This window comes from Haliotis cracherodii, unplaced genomic scaffold (assembly GCF_022045235.1).
Source record: "Haliotis cracherodii isolate W230 unplaced genomic scaffold, xgHalCrac1.p SCAF_26, whole genome shotgun sequence".
NCBI lineage: Eukaryota > Metazoa > Mollusca > Gastropoda > Lepetellida > Haliotidae > Haliotis > Haliotis cracherodii.
The window spans coordinates 6247116-6267021 of record NW_027266282.1 but is presented as its reverse complement, the minus strand read 5'-3'; the positions used below and the strand labels follow the sequence as shown (position 1 = coordinate 6267021).

The 19906-nt window shown below is 40.4% G+C and overlaps 1 protein-coding gene across 1 annotated transcript; it reads right to left on the bottom strand.

Annotated features, from left to right (window-relative positions):
* Positions 1 to 802: 802 nt before the first annotated feature.
* LOC139473056 (neutrophil cytosol factor 2-like) lies at positions 803 to 19906 on the bottom strand. Its single transcript, XM_071255567.1, has 7 exons — positions 19633 to 19906; positions 16269 to 16351; positions 14914 to 15022; positions 11447 to 11584; positions 8762 to 8869; positions 7329 to 7385; positions 803 to 5706 (listed from the first exon to the last, which is right to left on the bottom strand). Exons 1-7 carry the CDS (start codon positions 19810 to 19812, stop codon positions 5380 to 5382), a joined length of 1002 nt encoding a protein of 333 aa, XP_071111668.1. The 5' UTR covers positions 19813 to 19906; the 3' UTR covers positions 803 to 5379.

Sequence of the window (19906 nt, the reverse complement as noted above, 5' to 3'; positions counted from 1 at the left end):
TGTTTTAGTGTGCACAAGAACCACTTGATAAAACAACAGAAGCTGTACATATGCGTGATAATGTTTTAATAAATTAATTTAATTAACAAAGATTCCGTGAGTTAGATGAATGGCAAGAATGGAATGATGTTTGACACATTAAGTTGTATAACTACATGGAATAACATGAATAATATTCATAAATATCATGTGACCAGCACAATGAGTCATGATAAATATGTGACATTCAACAACATTCTTCTAAAACCTGTTCAGAATATTTGAGGGAGTGTAGACCTTCCATTATAACAATACATCCTACCCTGTTTACTAATTCAAGCAACAGAATCCTCACTCATGAAATACATATTTCAAACTGAATCTGTTTCTCCTTTAAAATCTGAATCTTTGAGTGATTGAGTATGGTTTTACACCACATTCAGCAATACTCCAGCAATATCGCCAGAAATGGGCTTCACATATTGTACAGATCTAGTGAGTGAGTATGGTTTTACGCCGCTTATTAGCAATATTCAAGCAATATCATTGCGGGGGACACCAGAAATGGGCTTCACACATTGTACCCATGTCGGGAATTGAACCCGGGTCTTCGGCGTGACGAGCGAACGCTTTAACCACTAGGCTACCCGACCCCCCGACAGATCTCATTAAACCCAGGCTTTCAGCAAGACAGGCAGCTTGGATACTCCATCCCGTATTTGTTTGAACCTGTCTGATAATTTTAAAAACAATTGGGCATACAGCATCCATCTACTCACACCTACTGTCGTAAGCTTATTTTATTGTACACTGCAGCATTATCCGAGCATTAAGATGGCAGCCTGTAAATAATCAAGTCAGGATTAGGTGATCAAGTGATTGATATTATGAACAACAATTGGAATATGATGTCATGCTATCAATCAAGTGACCAAGCCTGACCACCCCAGGGTTAGAAACTAACACTTTTTGTCCACTAGTCCTTATAATGATAACATATAGCAAAACCCTTAAAATGGGCCAATTTCTACTACCGGTAGTCCTTATGATACCTTTACTATTGGGCAGTTTGGTAAGGACTACAGGACTAGTGCCAATTTCTAACGCTGCATCCAATCCTTATCCGAGGCAAGGGAGTTAACTGACTTTATAAGTCCAATGGTCTTTTAAGGTCAGTTAACTCCCTTGCCTTGGGAATATGCCCAATCCTATAATTGCGATTTGTGATCAACGTGACATTGAGATTTACAAAGTGAGGTGTATTTTGACCATAGGGTTACAATGATACAGTAGGTATGAACATAAGGGATGAACATTTGTGGTAAAAAAATCACAATTGATTTACCAAGTAGCTTGAGAGATATAAAGGCATTTCAATCAATGAAAGATCCATACATTTGTTTATTGTGAAATCTGAAACTTTCAGGTTTATAATCTGACAATTGCAGAGCAGAAAAAAACAAACATATTATATACTGACAAATATAGGTACAATGGATAGATCGAACATAATATTTTCATTAAAAAAAGAGGTTACTCAGCTAATGATTAACAAATTTCTGCTCATAATAAGATATCTGGTAACTTCAAAAGAAGACAAAATATAGTGCCACGGCACTGTAATTCACCAGAATTTGTAGTCAACAGTCTAAAAAATATCAACACTCAACAAAAGTATTAAATACCACAACAAACAAAACAAATGCTAAATATGATAACATTTTGTACTAATATGATCAAGTAATGATAAGAAACTTTTTCAATATGGCTGCTGTGGTGGCCATATTGATAAGTGGGGTTTGAACCTTTTGAACAGATTCAGCTTTAATCATTGATATAAACATTCATGTTTCAGCTTCATTGATTTAGCCCAGTGGTGTCTGAAGAGAAAATATTTATTCTGCAATAAAATTCATTTTGAGAGAATTCACATCAAAGCACAAAGGCTGAATAAAAATAGCAACGTACAATATCACAAAATAGGATCATATATGTTGAGCCACACTGCTAACTAGATAGATACCAAATTTCATGACATTTTGTAATAAAATGAGTAAGTAATGGACCAAAAATAATTTTAAAATATAATTGAAATTTGAAATAAAACCTCTTCAGGTGTCAACATTTGTGGGAACTAGCATGTGAACTTTTAGCTTCATTGGTCCAGTGGTTCCTTGGGAGATTATGTTTACGGCACGGCGGATGCTGGACAAGGAGGTTATCACATAAGCTCACTTGACTTTAATCAGGTCAACTTAGCAACAGATAATCTTTTCACAATTTTAATCAAGGTGCTCACATGATTTGATGCACTCGGAAAGTAAGACCCTTTTTATTACAATATAGATCTTGATCATTGATCAGATTGTCTTGACTGGGCGCCACCTTGGAGGGACTTAAAAGGTACATAACTTGTAATAGTCACTGGTGGCACGATTGAGCCAAGAAATCCCAACCCAGTCCGGCAAGCGTGGAAAGTGAACGTTTACAGCCAGTTAACTCCCTTGCCTCAGGAGGATGTGGGCAGAAGTTATTTGGGCCTTGAGAGGAAAATGAAAAATGCTTTAAGGGCAAACTCTTCAAAATATAGAGGAATAGATATAGCCAGGAGCCCATTAGTCCGAGACAAGTGAAAATCTAGACAGAGTGTTGTTTCCTCCCAAAATCTAGCTATTGAACATTATCACTCGTCCAAAATGAGCTGCAGACTGGTTGGATATGACAACTGGTCTCACAGGCAGCTTGGGTTGTATACTCCCCAGGGAGCTGAGAATGAAAATCGAGTGCTCACTGATCCATTGACCGGGGTAATAATAGTGTAGCGCTATGAGCATCCACTTGGTGAATGGAATCTGGCACATTATAAATGCACTTATTATTATTATCATTATTACCCCTGCTGTCTGTGGAACTACAGCATATGGCTCTGCTCAGAGACACAGTGAGTGAGGGAGTCAGGTTTAACGCCTCTTTGAACGGTATTCCAGTTATATCATGGCGTGTCAATATAATGTGTGAGGAAACCCCGAAGTGATGCAGGTCTCAGATGTTTACCATTTTGGTGAGACCAACGAGCATGTATGGTGCTGACAAACCAAGAAACATAATGAGATTTACATTTTATATCCTGATGGTACATAGACATCCATCAGGTCACTGTTTGGGACTGGCCATTTATTATAGGTGGGTTGGGTCAGGGGAAATCAGGGGAGGGACACCAAAAACAAAACAATAAAACACACATATGGGGAGGGCCATGAAAAAAAAGGACATTTTAAGAAGCTTAGCTGTCTTTTCATGGGGAGGGTAATCGAAAAATATGACGAGCAAAAGGGGAGGTTCATTTCTTGCATGAAACGTCTGCCCCACCACATCCCATAATAAGTGAACAGTCCCTTAGACGTTTACCACTGAATAAAAATGAGCACGGACAAGGATAACAACCAAACAGGCGTGGCACCCCAACCTGCAGATCTTTAAATCTAAGGGGCACAACCCTGCAAAGCGAGGTGCTGTAGCTCACCTGCTCACATACAAAAGTCATGGTGCATTCAAAAGACATACATTTGGCATAATTGAGTGATTAGTTCCGATTACAATATTTTGTAAAGACATTTAAGACTAGGTTCTTGTATACAAGTGTGTGGGACTGGGGAGATCTTGAGCAAACACATATAAACATACAAAACATACAATCATAACTGAAAACAGTGAATTGCAGGATTGAATGGTGTTCATATACAGAGTGAGTGAGTGAGTTGGGTTTAATGCTGTTTGAACAGTATTACAGTTACATGTTTCAGTGTTAGCTTAACATGGCAGGAAAGTCCGAAGTGATGCAGGTCTTAGATGTTTACCACTTTGGTGAAACCGAAGAACATAGGTATGGTGCTGACAAACCTAGAAACATAATCAGGGGATTCGAACCCATGATCATTGGTTTCTGGCGTGCCCAAGGGATGCAACTCTGCACAGCCACGTGCAGCACCTTAGATTACTGGGTAACCTGTGACCACTTCACATACAGAATGGACTGGAGTTCATATATAGAATAGAAGGGTCTTAACCGTACTCATGTGGAGTGGAGTATACTCGAGAGGCATGGAGTGGACTGTACTCATGTGGAGAGGAGTATACTCGAGTGGCATGGAGTGGACTGAACTCATGTGGAGTGGAGTATACTCGAGTGGCATGGAGTGGACTGTACTCATGTGGAGTGGAGTATACTTGAGTGGCATGGAGTGGACTGTACTCATGTGGAGTATACTAGAGGGGCATGGAGTGGACTGTACTCATGTGGAGAGGAGTATACTCGAGTGGCATGGAGTTGACTGTACTCATGTGGAGTGGAGTATACTCGAGTGGTATGGAGTGGACTGTACTCATGTGGAGTGGAGTATACTTGAGTGGCATGGAGTGGACTGTACTCATGTGGAGTGGAGTATACTTGAGTGGCATGGAGTGGACTGTACTCATGTGGAGTATACTCGAGTGGCATGGAGTGGACTGTACTCATGTGGAGTGGAGTATACTCGAGTGGCATGTAGTGGACTGTACTCATGTGGAGTGGAGTATACTCGAGAGGCATGGAGTGGACTGTACTCATGTGGAGTGGAGTATACTAGAGTGGCATGGAGTGGACTGTACTCATGTGGAGTGGAGTATACTAGAGTGGCATGGAGTGGACTGTACTCATGTGGAGTGGAGTATACTCGAGAGGCATGGAGCGGACTGTAGTCATGTGGAGTGGAGTGGAGTATACTCGAGTGGCATGGAGTGGACTGTACTCATGTGGAGTGGAGTATACTTGAGTGGCATGGAGTGGACTGTACTCATGTGGAGTGGAGTATACTTGAGCGGCATGGAGTGGACTGTACTCATGTGGAGTGGAGCATACTCAAGTGGCATGGAGTGGTCTACTCATGTGGAGTGGAGTATACTCAAGTGGTATGGAGTGGAGTGGATTACTGCAGCCATGGCACAAGCGAGGCAAAAACCTATATTTCTTTGTTTGCAGCTATGTAAATTCCTGCTCAATATGTTAGTGTGTGTTGTGTTAGTTTGTCTCATCAGTTCTGCTGTTTAACCTGCAATGCACAATTTTGTGATGATAACGTAAATCTGTGTTCAGTGGAAAAAAAACATTGGGTGCTTTTCACATTAGTTTTTCAACTTTTCATTACTGTAAGGGTTGGTAGAACCTGTAAAACTATTTCTGAACTGCAAAAAATCTCGACCTGCTTCATTTAATGCCATACCATAACAGTAAGTGATAAAACAGATTTTTGACTAGCTATCAAGAAATAAAAGACACATAATTCATGTTAAAAAAGGTAATAAATTATGAATTTTCTATTGGCATTGTTAAAAACAAGACTGAAATTGACTTGTTCATCACAGCTACACCTTTCGCTTCAATACCGGAGGCGGTGGGCGTGGAGGCTTGTATTTCTTCACTGATGATGTCCCATTTTTCAACACTGGTGGAGCCCGACTTGGGGGAATTGGCCTTGACCTTTCACCTGAACTTGACCTTACGTGGCCATTTTGCCCGCAGCCTTTTTGGAGAAATTTATTGTTGAAGTCCCTGATAGCTGTAGGTGGCAGCACAGGAGGAGGTCGGGTCGGAGGTGGAGGGGTCAATGACCCCTTCATGGCCTTGACATTGTCAACACTTAGATGGTCACTTTTTCTGGATGGATTTGGGGAGGCTGGATTTGAATGGCACTGTATGAAAAAATATAGTGATATGATTATCTACAAGACTGAAATATATTTCAGGAGGTATTTGTGTCTTATGAGAATAATATCCACTGAAAATAGTATCAAACATGTTTGAGGTCCTCTCCAAAGATATCTGAATCTAGGCCCCCTTAATCCTTAACTTTCAACATGTGGGTTATGGACAACCTTAACTTTCAACATGTGGGTTATGGACAACCTTAACTTTCAACAGGTGGGTTATGGACAACTTTAACTTTCAACAGGTGGGTTATGGACAACCTTAACTTTCAACAGGTGGGTTATGGACAACTTTAACTTTCAACAGGTGGGTTATGGACAACCTTAACTTTCAACAGGTGGGTTATGGACAACTTTAACTTTAACCCATCAATCAAAGTGTTAAACTTACGAATTGCCTGCTTCGCTCTGTCACTTTAACAAATCAGATATTTGAAACAATCTATTGGGCCTGGTAACATAAGCAATCCACACAATAAGGACACAAGAAGGACAAAAAGGGTATTGTGTTTCTAGTCTTTTGGTTTAGCCAAAAAAGGACCATTCCAGTTATTTTGGGGACAAGGTCATCTGATGATTTACAACCGAACCTGTACAATCTTTGTATTATGAAGGAAACACCTAGTTTTCTTCAGGATTAGAATGCCTTTCTTGCAGCGATTCGTAGGGTTCACATGAGTGATGTCTACACTCCATTTGACCTTATAATCTCTCCATCTTCATCAACACACTTGAACCAGAACAGACACCATACGCATCACGCGTCATGTCCAGTCATCTTCCCAAGGCAAGGGAGATAACTGACTATGGAAGTCCAGTTTCCACCCTTGCCAAAATAGGCTGAAATTCCTGAGTTGCATTTTGGCTGGACTAACGAATCTATGCATAATCCAATAATAATCGCGTAACGAACTAGACATCCGGTTCATAAAAACAACATGGATTCAACATTCAGATTTTGGTCAATTGGGCGTCAGCAGATATTTTCCAAATCTTTTCATGTTCTTAATCAAGGTACTCAAATGATTTGATGCACTTAGCAAGGTAAGACCTGTTTCATTTCAATTTAGCATGTTTAGATCTTGACTATCAATCTGATCATTTTTTTAGGAAGCAAATTCAAGTGATATGAGAGCTGGAATCTGATTGGTCAATGGGAGGGACATTGAGGGACTTAACTCGTAATAGCCATTGGTGGCGCTATGATCGAGCCCAGAAATTCCAGCCTAGTTCTCCAACTTGAAACTGGACTTTTATAGTCAGTTAACTCCCTTGCCTCGGGAAGATGGGTCCATTTTGTACTTTCACTTTCAAGAAAGGTCAGAGTTACCTGCCCTTGGTTAAAATCCGGAAAATTGAAAATGCTAGAGGTTGAAAATGACACAGACATGGACCAGAAAATATCTATTATTGGCCTAAAGGTACTTGGTAACATAGTCCTCTGGCCAATCTGTGTCTACCACTGCCTGATCCATGTTTAAGACGACTCTTACAAGAAGCACCATTTGACAGGATCCATTCTGAATTGGTCCAATCTGGACAGAGAGAGGTATCAAATCCCTTAAGATTTCTTAAGTTCTTTAAAACTTGAAGGAAATATTTCTCACCTTCCTGGCCCCTTCAAATCCAACAAACTTGTCATGCCGAGAAATAGACGACACCACCTGTCAATCACACCAAACATATGATGACAATTTTTATATTTGGGATAACACTTTATCATCCAAACCTGGCTCCCACAGGAGATATCGCTTGGTGAGATCAAGCGATATCTACACTGTAGATATCGCTTCAATGTAATTGCATCCCAATGCTTTGCAGACCATGGTGACGTCATTGGTTACCATGATGTCACAATCAAATGACATCACTAATGGCTGTGCTACAGAAGTTGTTAGCATGTTATCTATATTATCATTATACAGACTAAAACTGTTTCTACTGCTGGTATCTAAATAGTTTTTAACAGGTCTCCAGTCAAACAGTTTCCAATCTCAGGAGACCTACCACAGGTACCTGGGTATGGTCGGAAGTCAGGAGATTGGGTACCCAGGTAAAAAATTTGGACTTGTCCAAGCCCTTACCGAGATTGACATCATGAGCATCAAGCCACGCAATTGGGATACACTGATATGCAATCAACCAAGACAACTAGTCTGACCACCCGATCAACTTAGTCACCTCTTATGGCAAGCATAGGTCCTATATTCTTCGGGAATCCCCCGAATGGGTTCGATGTCAGCATTAAGAACTTTACAGCAAATGGGGCACCATCTTATGCACTGGATTGAAGACATGTTAAGCTTGAACAGATAGCTAGAACGCAACTTGCTTCGTGGAGAAAAAGGAAAAGTATGAGATGGCATGTGCTGTCATGAGGAAAATCAGACTTACTTGAGTTAAGTTCACTTTGGTTTTGAGATGTCGTACATTTGTGACATTGGTTTGATAGTTCGGCTCGATAAGACGTACATTGTTCAGTTTGGTTTGATATGTCGTCGCGATAGGACGTACATTGAACAATTTCTTTTTATAGCTCGTCAAGATAGGACGTAGCAGAATGTGTTAGTTACGATAGGATGTCGCAATAGGACGCAACAATGCTACCCAAAATAGGGCTAGACTGATAGATTGATAGCAATAGATTTTGAGAATCATATTTAGTTAATTTGTCACATTTACATTTCTTCATCTTTTTTAAGAAGAGATTCACGTTTAGTTCCCCAAATTTATTATCTGAAATATTTCATTATATCAACAGTGAGAGATTTCTCATTTTTGTTAATAGTTAATATTCTACTGCACAACATGCACAGCCTTAGAAATTCGCACTAGTCCTATAGTCCTTACCAAACTGCACAATAATTAATGTATCATAAGGACTAGTAGAAATTTTCACTTTTTAATGGTTTTGACATATGTTATCATTTTAGGACTAGTGGACAAAAACTGTTAGTTTCTACCAAACACCGATGCCGATAAGAAATTATTTTATAGTTCAAACCAGCATATTTACTGAAATCTATCTAAACAGTCCTACCATTGCCTGGCCCAAGAAGTCCTTTTTCTGTAGGTTGGCAACGAGTGACTTCGCCGGACGGAATACCAACTCCTTTATGGGGAGCTCCAGCAGTGAAAGACATGGAGTCTGCAACAAAGTGAAAATTTTACAATAAATTGTATATTTTTGTACTTATCCTATCCCAAACAATACATTTCATCCTTCTTGTTTGATCCTGGTGTTGAAACGATCCTAAAACAAATTTCCAGCTTCGAAAAACCCCTCACCACAACACATTCCAGTTGTCACCATGGTCAACGCCATAAATACTCTACATTATCAAAATATTTCTTGAGTCATCACACACACACACACACACACACACACACACACACACACACACACATCCCCCCTACCCCCCAAAAGAGTTAGGAAATAGTCGTGTCGATAGTCGATAATCATATGTGTGTATATATACTGAACCACAAAAGAAACATCACCCCAAGTAACATTGCATGAAAAGTTGTCATTTAAATATCTGGGTAAATTTTGTCAAAGTTTCTTAAATTTAACATTACCTTGTCTGGAAAAATGAAATTTGATGATGAAATAACACAGCAGATGACAATAAAACTGATCGCCAAAACGCATCACGGCAACGGCCACGGTAACCCGATGCATGTGAGTTCCGTGCAAATTGAAATGCACATGCGTTCCCCCATTTCTTGCCCTACAAAAACCAACCCAGACTGGACAACATTCACTCTTTATTGAATTGCTATCACATACCAAGATTGACAAGAAATCAGCGACACCAAGCCCTTGGACGATTGCAAGCTGGACAAACCACCTGGCAAGTAGCCAATGCCTTTCAAGTCCACGTAAGGACCATATACTGGCTCCAGCAACGGTACCAGACCACCAACACTACAGATGATCGACCACATAGTGGAAGACCAAGGGTCACCACCCGACGTCAGGATCGTCGGATTGTGCGACAGCGTCTTCAAGATCGTTTTGTTACTGCTGCGGAAACTGCTCGACAGACCGTGGGGACACACCAGCAACACATTAGTGTGGACACCGTGCGTCATCGATTGACGAGCAGACATCTCCACTGTCACAGGCCACATGGCAGTCATCAATGTGCATGGCAGACACATGAAATACTGACTTATGATGCCATTTTCTCAGAGACAAGTGTTGTGTTTCACTTTAAGAACATTTCACACTTTAATTTCAACCTTGATGATCAGTTTCATCTTTTTCATGTCTCAAAGTATGTTTACAGTGTTTGGACAAATAAGTTTTGTCATATATCTATCCATGGTGACATTTCTTTTGCGGTTAAGTATAGTATTTACTCACAATCACTCACATTTTGGGGCTTATGAGTATTTTTGAACCAATACTAACAAGTCTTAAAAATAATTCTGCTTAAACTGCTGTTTCGGGTAAAAAATTGTGCATTATTTACCACAGTAGAGCTAGGGTGATGGTGTCCACATTCAATCAGTAAGATCTGTAAAGTAAAATGCTGAAAAGGCTGCTAAGAATTTACAGTTACATTGACATGTTAACAGTGTTCATTCTGTACCACTCTCTCCCCCAAAAAGGATAACTTTGTTCTCAAAAAACATCTTGGGAATTAACTGAGCTACCCTGGAATTCCGGAGTTACATTTTGGCTGGACTTACGAGTCTATGCATAGTCCAATCAAAATCGCGTAACGAAATCAACATTTGGTTCGTAAACTGCCATGCAGATTTCGGTCGATTGCAGGATTTGTATAGCATGTGTACTGCCATCGTGGCGTCAACAGATATTTCTTTTCAAGTTTTTTATCAAGGTGCTCACATGATTTGATGCACTTTGCGAAGCAAGCCCATTTTATTACAATATAGATTTGATTATCGTTCAGAATGCCTTGATCGGACACTAACATTTTGTTTGATGCAATGTAAGTGATATGAGAGGTGGAATCTGATTGGTCAGTAGGAGGGACATGGAAGGGACATAACACTTAATAGCCACTGGTGGAGCTACGATCAAGCCCATAAATACCAGCCTTGTTAGGCCAGGTTAGAAACTGAATTTTTACAGTCAGTTAATGCCCTTGAATCAGGAAAATGTAAAAAACATGAACACAAAAACATAAAAAAGGTGGTAGTATATAACACAAGAAAATATGGCAACAGGGACAAAGCAGTAATAAACATAATCAATAAAGTCATTGATTGATTTTTGTAAAAGGTGACTATATTTTAATATTTTTCCATTATGCGTTCAGGGCATAGAAATCTGTAAAACAGGTCATTAAGTTTATCCGGACTTCTTCAGATATTGGTGAGTTATTACCCTACTACTACTGATACTACCCCCATCGACCTGAAGATCTGGAAAAGATTTTGAAGATCGGGTAGAGAATAGGTCTTCAGCAACCCATGCTTGCTGTAAAAAGCAACAATGCTTGTTGTAAGAGGCGACTAACAGGATCGGGTGTTCAGGCTTGCTGACTTGGTTGATGCATGTCATCGTATTCCAATTGCGTGGATCGATGCTCATAGCGGGAATATTGCTGAGTGCAGCGTTAAACAACAATCAAACAAACAGTCACCACTTCTGCTATTCCATAGGTGACAGGACAGCTGACATATTTCATCCTATTCACATTCATAGATTAGTTAAGACAGGAATTGTGCATGTATTTCTGTAAACACCAACCGGCAAGGAGGACAAGGCAGTGACGACGACTGGTTCATGTTGTGGATCCTTCACGAGTCGAGATGCGTCGTTGACACATTTACACACTCCCTGTGTGTCAGATTGGTTCTGTAACACCAGAGCCAGGTTCATCAGTACCTGTAACAGAGGAACATGACTGTAACAGAGGACCACGACAGTGACAGAGGGACACGACAGTGACAGAGGGACACGACAGTGACAGAGGAACGCGACAGTAACAGAGGAACACAACAGTGACAGAGGAACATGACAGGAACAGAGGGATGCGAGAGTAACAGGAATGTGACTGTAACAGAGGAACACGACAGTAACAGAGGAATGCGACAGTGACAGAGGAATGCGACAGTGACAGAGGAATGAAACAGTAACAGAGGAACATGACAGTAAGAGAGAAACACGACAGTGACAGAGGGATGCGACAGTAACAGAGGGATGCGACAGTAACAGGAACGCGACAGTAACAGAGGAATGCAACAGTAACAGAGGGACGCGACAGTAGCAGAGGAACGCGACAGTAACAGAGGAACACGACAGTAAGAGAGGAATGCAACAGTAACAGAGGGACGCGACAGTTATAGAGGAACATGACAGTAACAGAGGGACGCAACAGTAACAGAGGAATGCAACAGTAACAGGAACGTGACAGTAACAGAGGAATGCAACAGTAACAGAGGAAAGCAACAGTAACAGAGGAACATGACAGTAGCAGAGGAACACGACAGTAAGAGAGGGACGCGACAGTAACAGAGGAACATGACAGTAGCAGAGGAACATGACAGTAATAGAGGAACATGACAGTAACAGAGGAACATGACAGTAACAGAGGAACATGACAGTAACAGAGGAACGCGACAGTAACAGGAACGTGACAGTAACAGGAACGTGACAGTAACAGAGGAATGCAACAGTAACAGGAACGTGACAGTAACAGAGGAATGCAACAGTAACAGAGGAAAGCAACAGTAACAGAGGAACATGACAGCAGAGGAACATGACAGTAATAGAGGAACATGACAGTAACAGAGGAACATGACAGTAACAGAGGAACATGACAGTAACAGAGGAACGCGACAGTAACAGAGGAACGCGACAGTAACAGAGGGACATGACAGTAACAGAGGAACTTGACAGTAACAGAGGGACGCGACAGTAACAGAGGGACGCGACAGTAACAGAGGAACTAGACAGTAACAGAGGAACATGACAGTAGCAGAGGAACATGACAGTAACAGAGGAACATGACAGTAACAGAGGAACATGACAGTAACAGAGGAACATGACAGTAACAGAGGAACGCGACTGTAACAGAGGAACGTGACTGTAACAGAGGAATGCAACAGTAACAGAGGAACATAACAGTAACAGAGGGACGCGACAGTAACAGAGGAACATGACAGTAACAGAGGAACATGACAGTAACAGAGGAACATGACAGTAACAGAGGAACATGACAGTAACAGAGGAACGCGACTGTAACAGAGGAACGTGACTGTAACAGAGGAATGCAACAGTAACAGAGGAACATAACAGTAACAGAGGGACGCGACAGTAACAGAGGAACATGACAGTGACAGAGGGACGCGACAGTAACAGAGGAACATAGGACGGTTCATTACAGGTTCAAGCTACCAGAGATAAAAGCCTAAATAAGAAAATTAGTATACAAGGCCAAAACAAAATAATAGTCTTGGTTCTCAGGCAACGCCTGCATCATCATACCGTTTGCCGCACGTTTTGTTTTTATTTCAATTTTCAAAAAAATAATTAAACATCCTAATAATAACAATGTGATCCAAAATAGCATGAAGTTACTTCCCTTTATATGCGCACACATCTCATGTTAAGGTCATGGTGGCAATAGGGGTTTGTATGCTTGCTTATGTAGGGAGGCCCTTTCCCAGGTTGATTGTGCACAACCGTTTATTTTGCTACCTACTAGTTTGAATAAGCAAATAAAAACAATCAAGAAACGCCGCCTGCCCACCTGCTCTATATTTTCAAAAGTCATTGCCTGACAAGCAATTCTGTTATTTTTTTAAGCCTAACCAAATTAATATTTAGGTTTCTTACAAAACAAATTGGCCTAATATGGAACTTCATAAATTTCTTCTTATTTTCACTTAGACCGCCTCCATGGCCAAGTGGAATCTGCCAGGAAAGTTGTTTGGCAAACAATTTGTAAATCATTAAAAAACAAATGTGGGATATTCATGGATGATATTATCCCCATTTTACTGGGGGATGGGTCACAGATCTCACCCGTCACCTTTGTAAATGCAAAGCACTACCCTCCAGAAATCTGAGTTTGATTCTGACTTTCCCTAAGGGTGAAACACAGACGAACATACAGCAAAATACAAGCCATAAAATATGTGTCAATTCTGTTCATTATGATCATGATGATCATTCGTACAAAAAAATATGTTTGGAGCAAACACAATTTTTACAATGGTTACAATATAATAAGTGTAGAAATTAAGGTCTGTATTTCAAATAGTTTGAACCATCATTTGTGGTGGACATAAGATTACCACAGAGCATCTTCCTGGTAAAACGTGGATGCAGAATAGAAAAAATAGCATTAAGAATTTTGCTTAAATTTCAAAATGGATCACAGCTTTCAAAATTCAATTGATGGCAGCTTCATGGGTGAGTGCAGATTTACCATCAGCAACGTCTCTCAGCATCCAAGGATCACTTAAAGTTACACCCGTGAAGATCCAGGTGGAATAGGTCTTCAGCAACCCATGCTTGCCATAAAAGGCGACTATGCTTGTCGTAAAAGGCGACTAACGGGATTGGGTTGTTAGGCTCGCTGACATGGTGGATGCATGTCATCGTATCCCAAATGCATAGATCGATGTCATGATGTCAATCACTGGATTGTCTGGTCCGGACTTGATTATTTACAGACTGCCATCATAAAGCTAGAATATTGCTGAGTGCAACGTTAAACAACAAACAAACGAAACAAAAACTTAAGATACATCGCTCCACAGAATCTGGGGTAGAATTACTCCCAAGTAGTCCATGCTGAATCAAACAAAACAAATGGTCGACATTATGAACACCGTCCTAGACAATCAGGGTATGACATGCAATCACGCAGGGCGCTATTCTAACCTGTGTTAGTGAGTGAGTGAGTGAGTTAGGTTTAAAGCCGCTTTTAACAGTATTCCAGTTATATCGTGGCATGTCAGCTTAATGTGGGAGGAAAGCACGAAGTGATGCAGGTCTCAGACGGTTACCACTTCAGTGAAACCCAAAAGCACGGGCATGGTGCTGACAAACCTAGAAACATAATCGGGGCGAACCGGGATTCGAGCCCACAATCACAGCAAATCCAGCGCATTAGATGACTGGGCCACCCGTGTCCCCCTAACCCATGTTAAAGAAGCGCAGGACATTGAATCTCGTGACACTGACACACAAGATGGGGACCTCACCTGGCTTGTATAGAGTCTGATGGGCAGGCCTAGCTGCCTGTAGTCAATCAGACTGCTTCCTCGCATCTTCTCCAGTGTACTCTGAAAGTCCACCCCCGCCTCCCGGTACCTGCAATAATCATTGTCATCAGTTATTTGGCAAAATATTTTTTTTCAATTGATTTACAGATACCCCTTGAAAATGAAAATTGAAAAAATAATATCTGAAAAGCACGTTTACTTTGTGTTTACTTATGTGTTCACCACTAAAACACAATGAAACATGTTGTGCATCTAACAGGGCCATTATTTGCCTATTTGTTGGATCACACATCCACTGGACATCTTTTTCTTCAAAATTGAAAAAAGAAATATCCAAATTTACACTCTTTTTTTTAAAAAGACATACATGCAAAATTATTTTGAAATGAATCAGCATGATCAGTGTTTTAATTTTTATATATAAAACTTATGATGCTCAATTTGACATTAATATTTCAACAACCATTCAGTCAACAAGTCATAGCAAAATGCCTTGCATAATCATGCAAATATATCTAGAGTTATGTCCCCAGTCTTTGATATACAGACTTTAACTGGCTCCACTTGCAGCAGGGTATAGAGTCATCCCACAGATGACATCCTTACCATGTCAGCTTGCTGACGGGGTTAACCTCTTTCGTTACGTGGACAAGGCTCCGACTTCTGTTTAGAAGATCCGTGGTTCGATTCCCACCAAGGGACTCGGAAATTTTATGGCCGCTACATTGGCGCCCAACGTGGCGCCCAATTTGAGCAAAATAAGCCTCAGTACCCTACTATGCGGCCCGGGACGTGCCTTCTGTTGACGGGGTAGTATGTAGCAGGGCATCCCACAGATGACATCCTTACCTTGTCAGCTTGCTGACGGGGTTAACCTCTTTGGTCATGTGGACAAGGCGTCCAACTTCTGATCAGAAGGTCCGTGGTTCGAATCCCACCAAGGGACTCAGAAATTTATGGCTGCTACACACTGTTAGTACAGATGCCACACTTGATGAAAGAACTAATATGGTAACCATTATGCAAATGATTATGTTAATTTAGCCGTGGAGGACTTTTTAAACCACCAGAGCAAGCCTTCTACATCAGCGGGATCCAGGCACTCCAGCATCATTGGTAGAAGGATGTGGACGTCAGGGGAGATTATGTTGAAAAATAATGAACAACCAACTCAATCAACAGGGTCCGTCATTGTTAGGCTTGGTATCTATATAACCATCATTGGCCTTGTGGTTTCAAAGGAGATATTGAAAACATAAGCTGGCATTGGAGCAAACACCATGACACACCACTTTCAGTCAAGGAACCAACTTTGTTGGTGTTCACAAACTCACCTTTGTAGCTTGAGGTATGTGCATCCTCTCTGGAAATAGGCCACCGCCAAGAAGGGATCTTTGGTAATGGCATCGGAGAACCACTGCAAAAACAATACATAATGTGTCATTTACAAGGGAAGGCAAAAATAATTGGAACTGAAATAGGAATAATCAGAACTAAATTGGGCACTTTGTTACAATAAACAAAAAGGGAAATCCCAATTTCAAAAATAGATTCTGGGAAACAGACTGAGTGAAGAATTTATCTTTTCACATTTTAAATATGATGCAATGCAAATACTGCCATAAACCAGTCTGTTTGAAAAGGGCTCCTCTTCAGTACATCAGACTTTAATTACTCTTGTCAAAGTTAAAGTTAAAGTTTTTCTAGTCTAGGAACAATATGGGTGAGCTAATAAGCCTCCTATCCAAGGCAAGGGCGTTCCTGCCAAAACGTAACTCCGGAAGTCTGGCAAGGATGGAAACTCCATTTTTATGGCCACTTAACGCCATTGCCTCGGGAACATGCATAAGTCATCACAAAAGATAAACGATGTTAACATGAATTGGGAATGTCTTAATTCCAATTTGGGAATATCAATGACATTAGCTGTTATTAGTTGAATATCAGCCTCTGAGCAGGTCTAGATAAATCCCGGAATACATCACTCTACCACCTATACTACTGATCTCACAAATAAATAATTTCTTCTTTCATATTTAGCAATTTTATTAATTTCCAATCTACCAACAGAGGGTGCTAGCCTAACAAGTGGTTTGAAAAAAACAGCCGGACATGAGATTTATTATCTTCCTCGTATATATATTTTTTTATTCGAGTTCACAAATGATCTATACTCGGCATATTTTGAGTAACGACAGATCAAATGCAAGAGTTTTAATTCATTCAGACCTGGATTTCCATGTTGTTTTCTGTTCTCACAAGAATATGCCATGCTCTCTAGGCCAAAACAAATACCGTATTTGACATAATAAGCGCCCAGGGCGCTCTCAAAATTGGAAATAGGGGGCTCTTATTAGAATATAATTTTGGTGAGAGAAAAAACAGAGTTGAAAGATTGTAAATTTCGTAGTTTATGCTGACAGCCTGAAATGATGCAAAAGAAATGTATGTGCGTATTATACATGACAGATATATTATCCAGAATTTCATTGCCCATAATTAGGGGTGCATATAAAACACGAGTTTGTATATACACAAATAAATAAGTCATGTATACATTGATCAATCGGGAGGGTGCTAAGTCGGATTGTTCACTAGCCAATATATTACAGAGCTCCAGACAAGCTGTGTATCTGCGTGAAATACTCATCAGAAATGCAGAAATACAAAGTAAAATATAATCCAAGCGTATGAAATACGCAATGAACATTACAGATACGCTACAAAAATAAAACTTGTGTGTATCATCAAAATATTGTGAAGTAACCCTGCGTATTCGATTAGCAAATCAGCAAGTTAGTTTGAAATTATAAAGGGGCATTCCGTCAACCTTGCCAAACTCCACGATGACAGTTACATCATGATCATTTGCCATCACACTTTCTTGTGGAAGTATCGTGGTATTTTTTAGTCCTATAAAGCTCTCGAACCCACACGACACCAGTTTGCAGGGACTAGATGAATAGTGCTTTTAAATATATAACTTAAATACCCACATGTGTAAAACCTAGTGGGTAACAGAAATTTAAATACGCAGGTAGAATTACTGATACCCAATGATTTTAAAATGCATGGGTAAAATACCCACAACACCAAAAGCTTATTTGGAGCTCTGATACTAGCAAATATCGCCATGGGCGCTTATGAGAGCGGGGCGCTTATTACGTCGAATACAGTATGTCCACTTCCTGCTTCAGTCAGAAGGGTGGTCGAGGTAGTCATCAACATTTAAAACATTCCACATGTCACAGGCCAATAAACATGATAAATCATCAGGTTGTCCACATAGTTGGACAGCTTATTAATCTTTCACTGACATTGACATTGTTTTGCGTACCACTTCATGGTGAGAGTAATCAACTACACAGATACCATCAGCAGCTTTACAATATTTGACTAATACAACCATGCATTTGTTTAATGCTGGATTTATCATTATTCATTGTACATAACCCATGTCAGCTAGATAACGTAAATGTATATGTGAAAATATGAAATCACAAAAAGTAAAGAAATCATACAAGAGTTCACAGATCGGGCAATTTGTGGTGTTTCATTAAGTATTAAGAAACTAGGTAAAACACATGCCAGTTTTCTTCAAGTTTATGTACAGTACAATGAAATGGGATTTTATGTCGCGTCCCAAGATTTTTGCACATACATAGCGATATGTGTGTTTGTGTGGACGAATGACGATTTATAGTGCTAGCCCACTGAACAGTTGAAGAACTAAGACACAGTATACTGTCTCCGAGCAGACCAATCCTTGTTTTATGCCCTTAATGCCGAGCACCAGGATGGGAAAAACAAGAACTGTCTTTTGGTATGACGCGGCCGGGAATTGAACCCCAATTTGGTATGACGCGGCCGGGGATCAAACCCTCGACCTTCCGCTCTCAGGGCGGACGCTCTACCACCTGACCATGGAGGCGGTTGCTGTGAAACAGAGTGTTTGTTATTTAGCTGTGAGTGGATGAAAAGGTAATTGTTCCAATTATTATGTCTTACAGTAACCTAATAGATATTGTATACTGCAGTATAATGCTGAAAGCAACACTGATTACAACATCAATACACATCATTCTTTCTGTATCATGTAACATATCATATGATTGTTTCTTTAGTCAGCAATATTCCAGCTATGAGGCAGCGGCCTGTAAATACTCAAATCTGGACCAGACAATCCAGTGATCAATATTGTGATCAGCAATCCATGCCGTTGCATACAAGAACTGCCGGATACGATGTCATCATGCCTGACCATACGATCCATTTGGTGGCCTCTTACTAGGGACCACTTCTAACCCGGTATCCCCACAGACCCATATACCGGGTATAAGCAAGTGATTTACAGTCCAAGACCAAAATGTTTTGTGATGCAACTGGCCAATGTCACTGTAGCCTGACGTGTTGGTCCTAGTCGGATTGAAATATTCAGGTATTGTTGATCTAAAAATCACAGTGCGATTATAGAATTTGTTTGTCACCTAACAGCTTAATAAAAACTAGATATATTTCAAGAAAAATATCTAGTGTCGCAAAATACATATTTACGCGCGCCTTTTCGATCTTTGGGGTAAGTTGTGGTAGTTTATCCCCAACTCTATCCTTAGCGCTTGGACATTGAATAAAAATAGTGGCAAACATATTCTATAGCTGCTCCAAAATCACCATTTCCATTGTTTAGTTTCCTCTCACCTTCAAAGCCTGGTCGTGATGGGGTTTTGCTGCTGCCAAATAGGTTACACCTATGTTGAAAAGGATTTTCGCTGATGGGTCGACGATTTGTCGAAATGTATCAATGGCTTCTTCAAATTTACCATTTTCAAAATAAATGATTGCTTCATTCCATGTCGTTAATATCTCTTTCAGTGACATCTCCGCCGCTTTTTCCTCCCTGGCGACATTTAACAGGCATACTACAGTTGACTGGGGAAGGTGTGAATTCGTGATACATCAGCTTGGAGGGCGT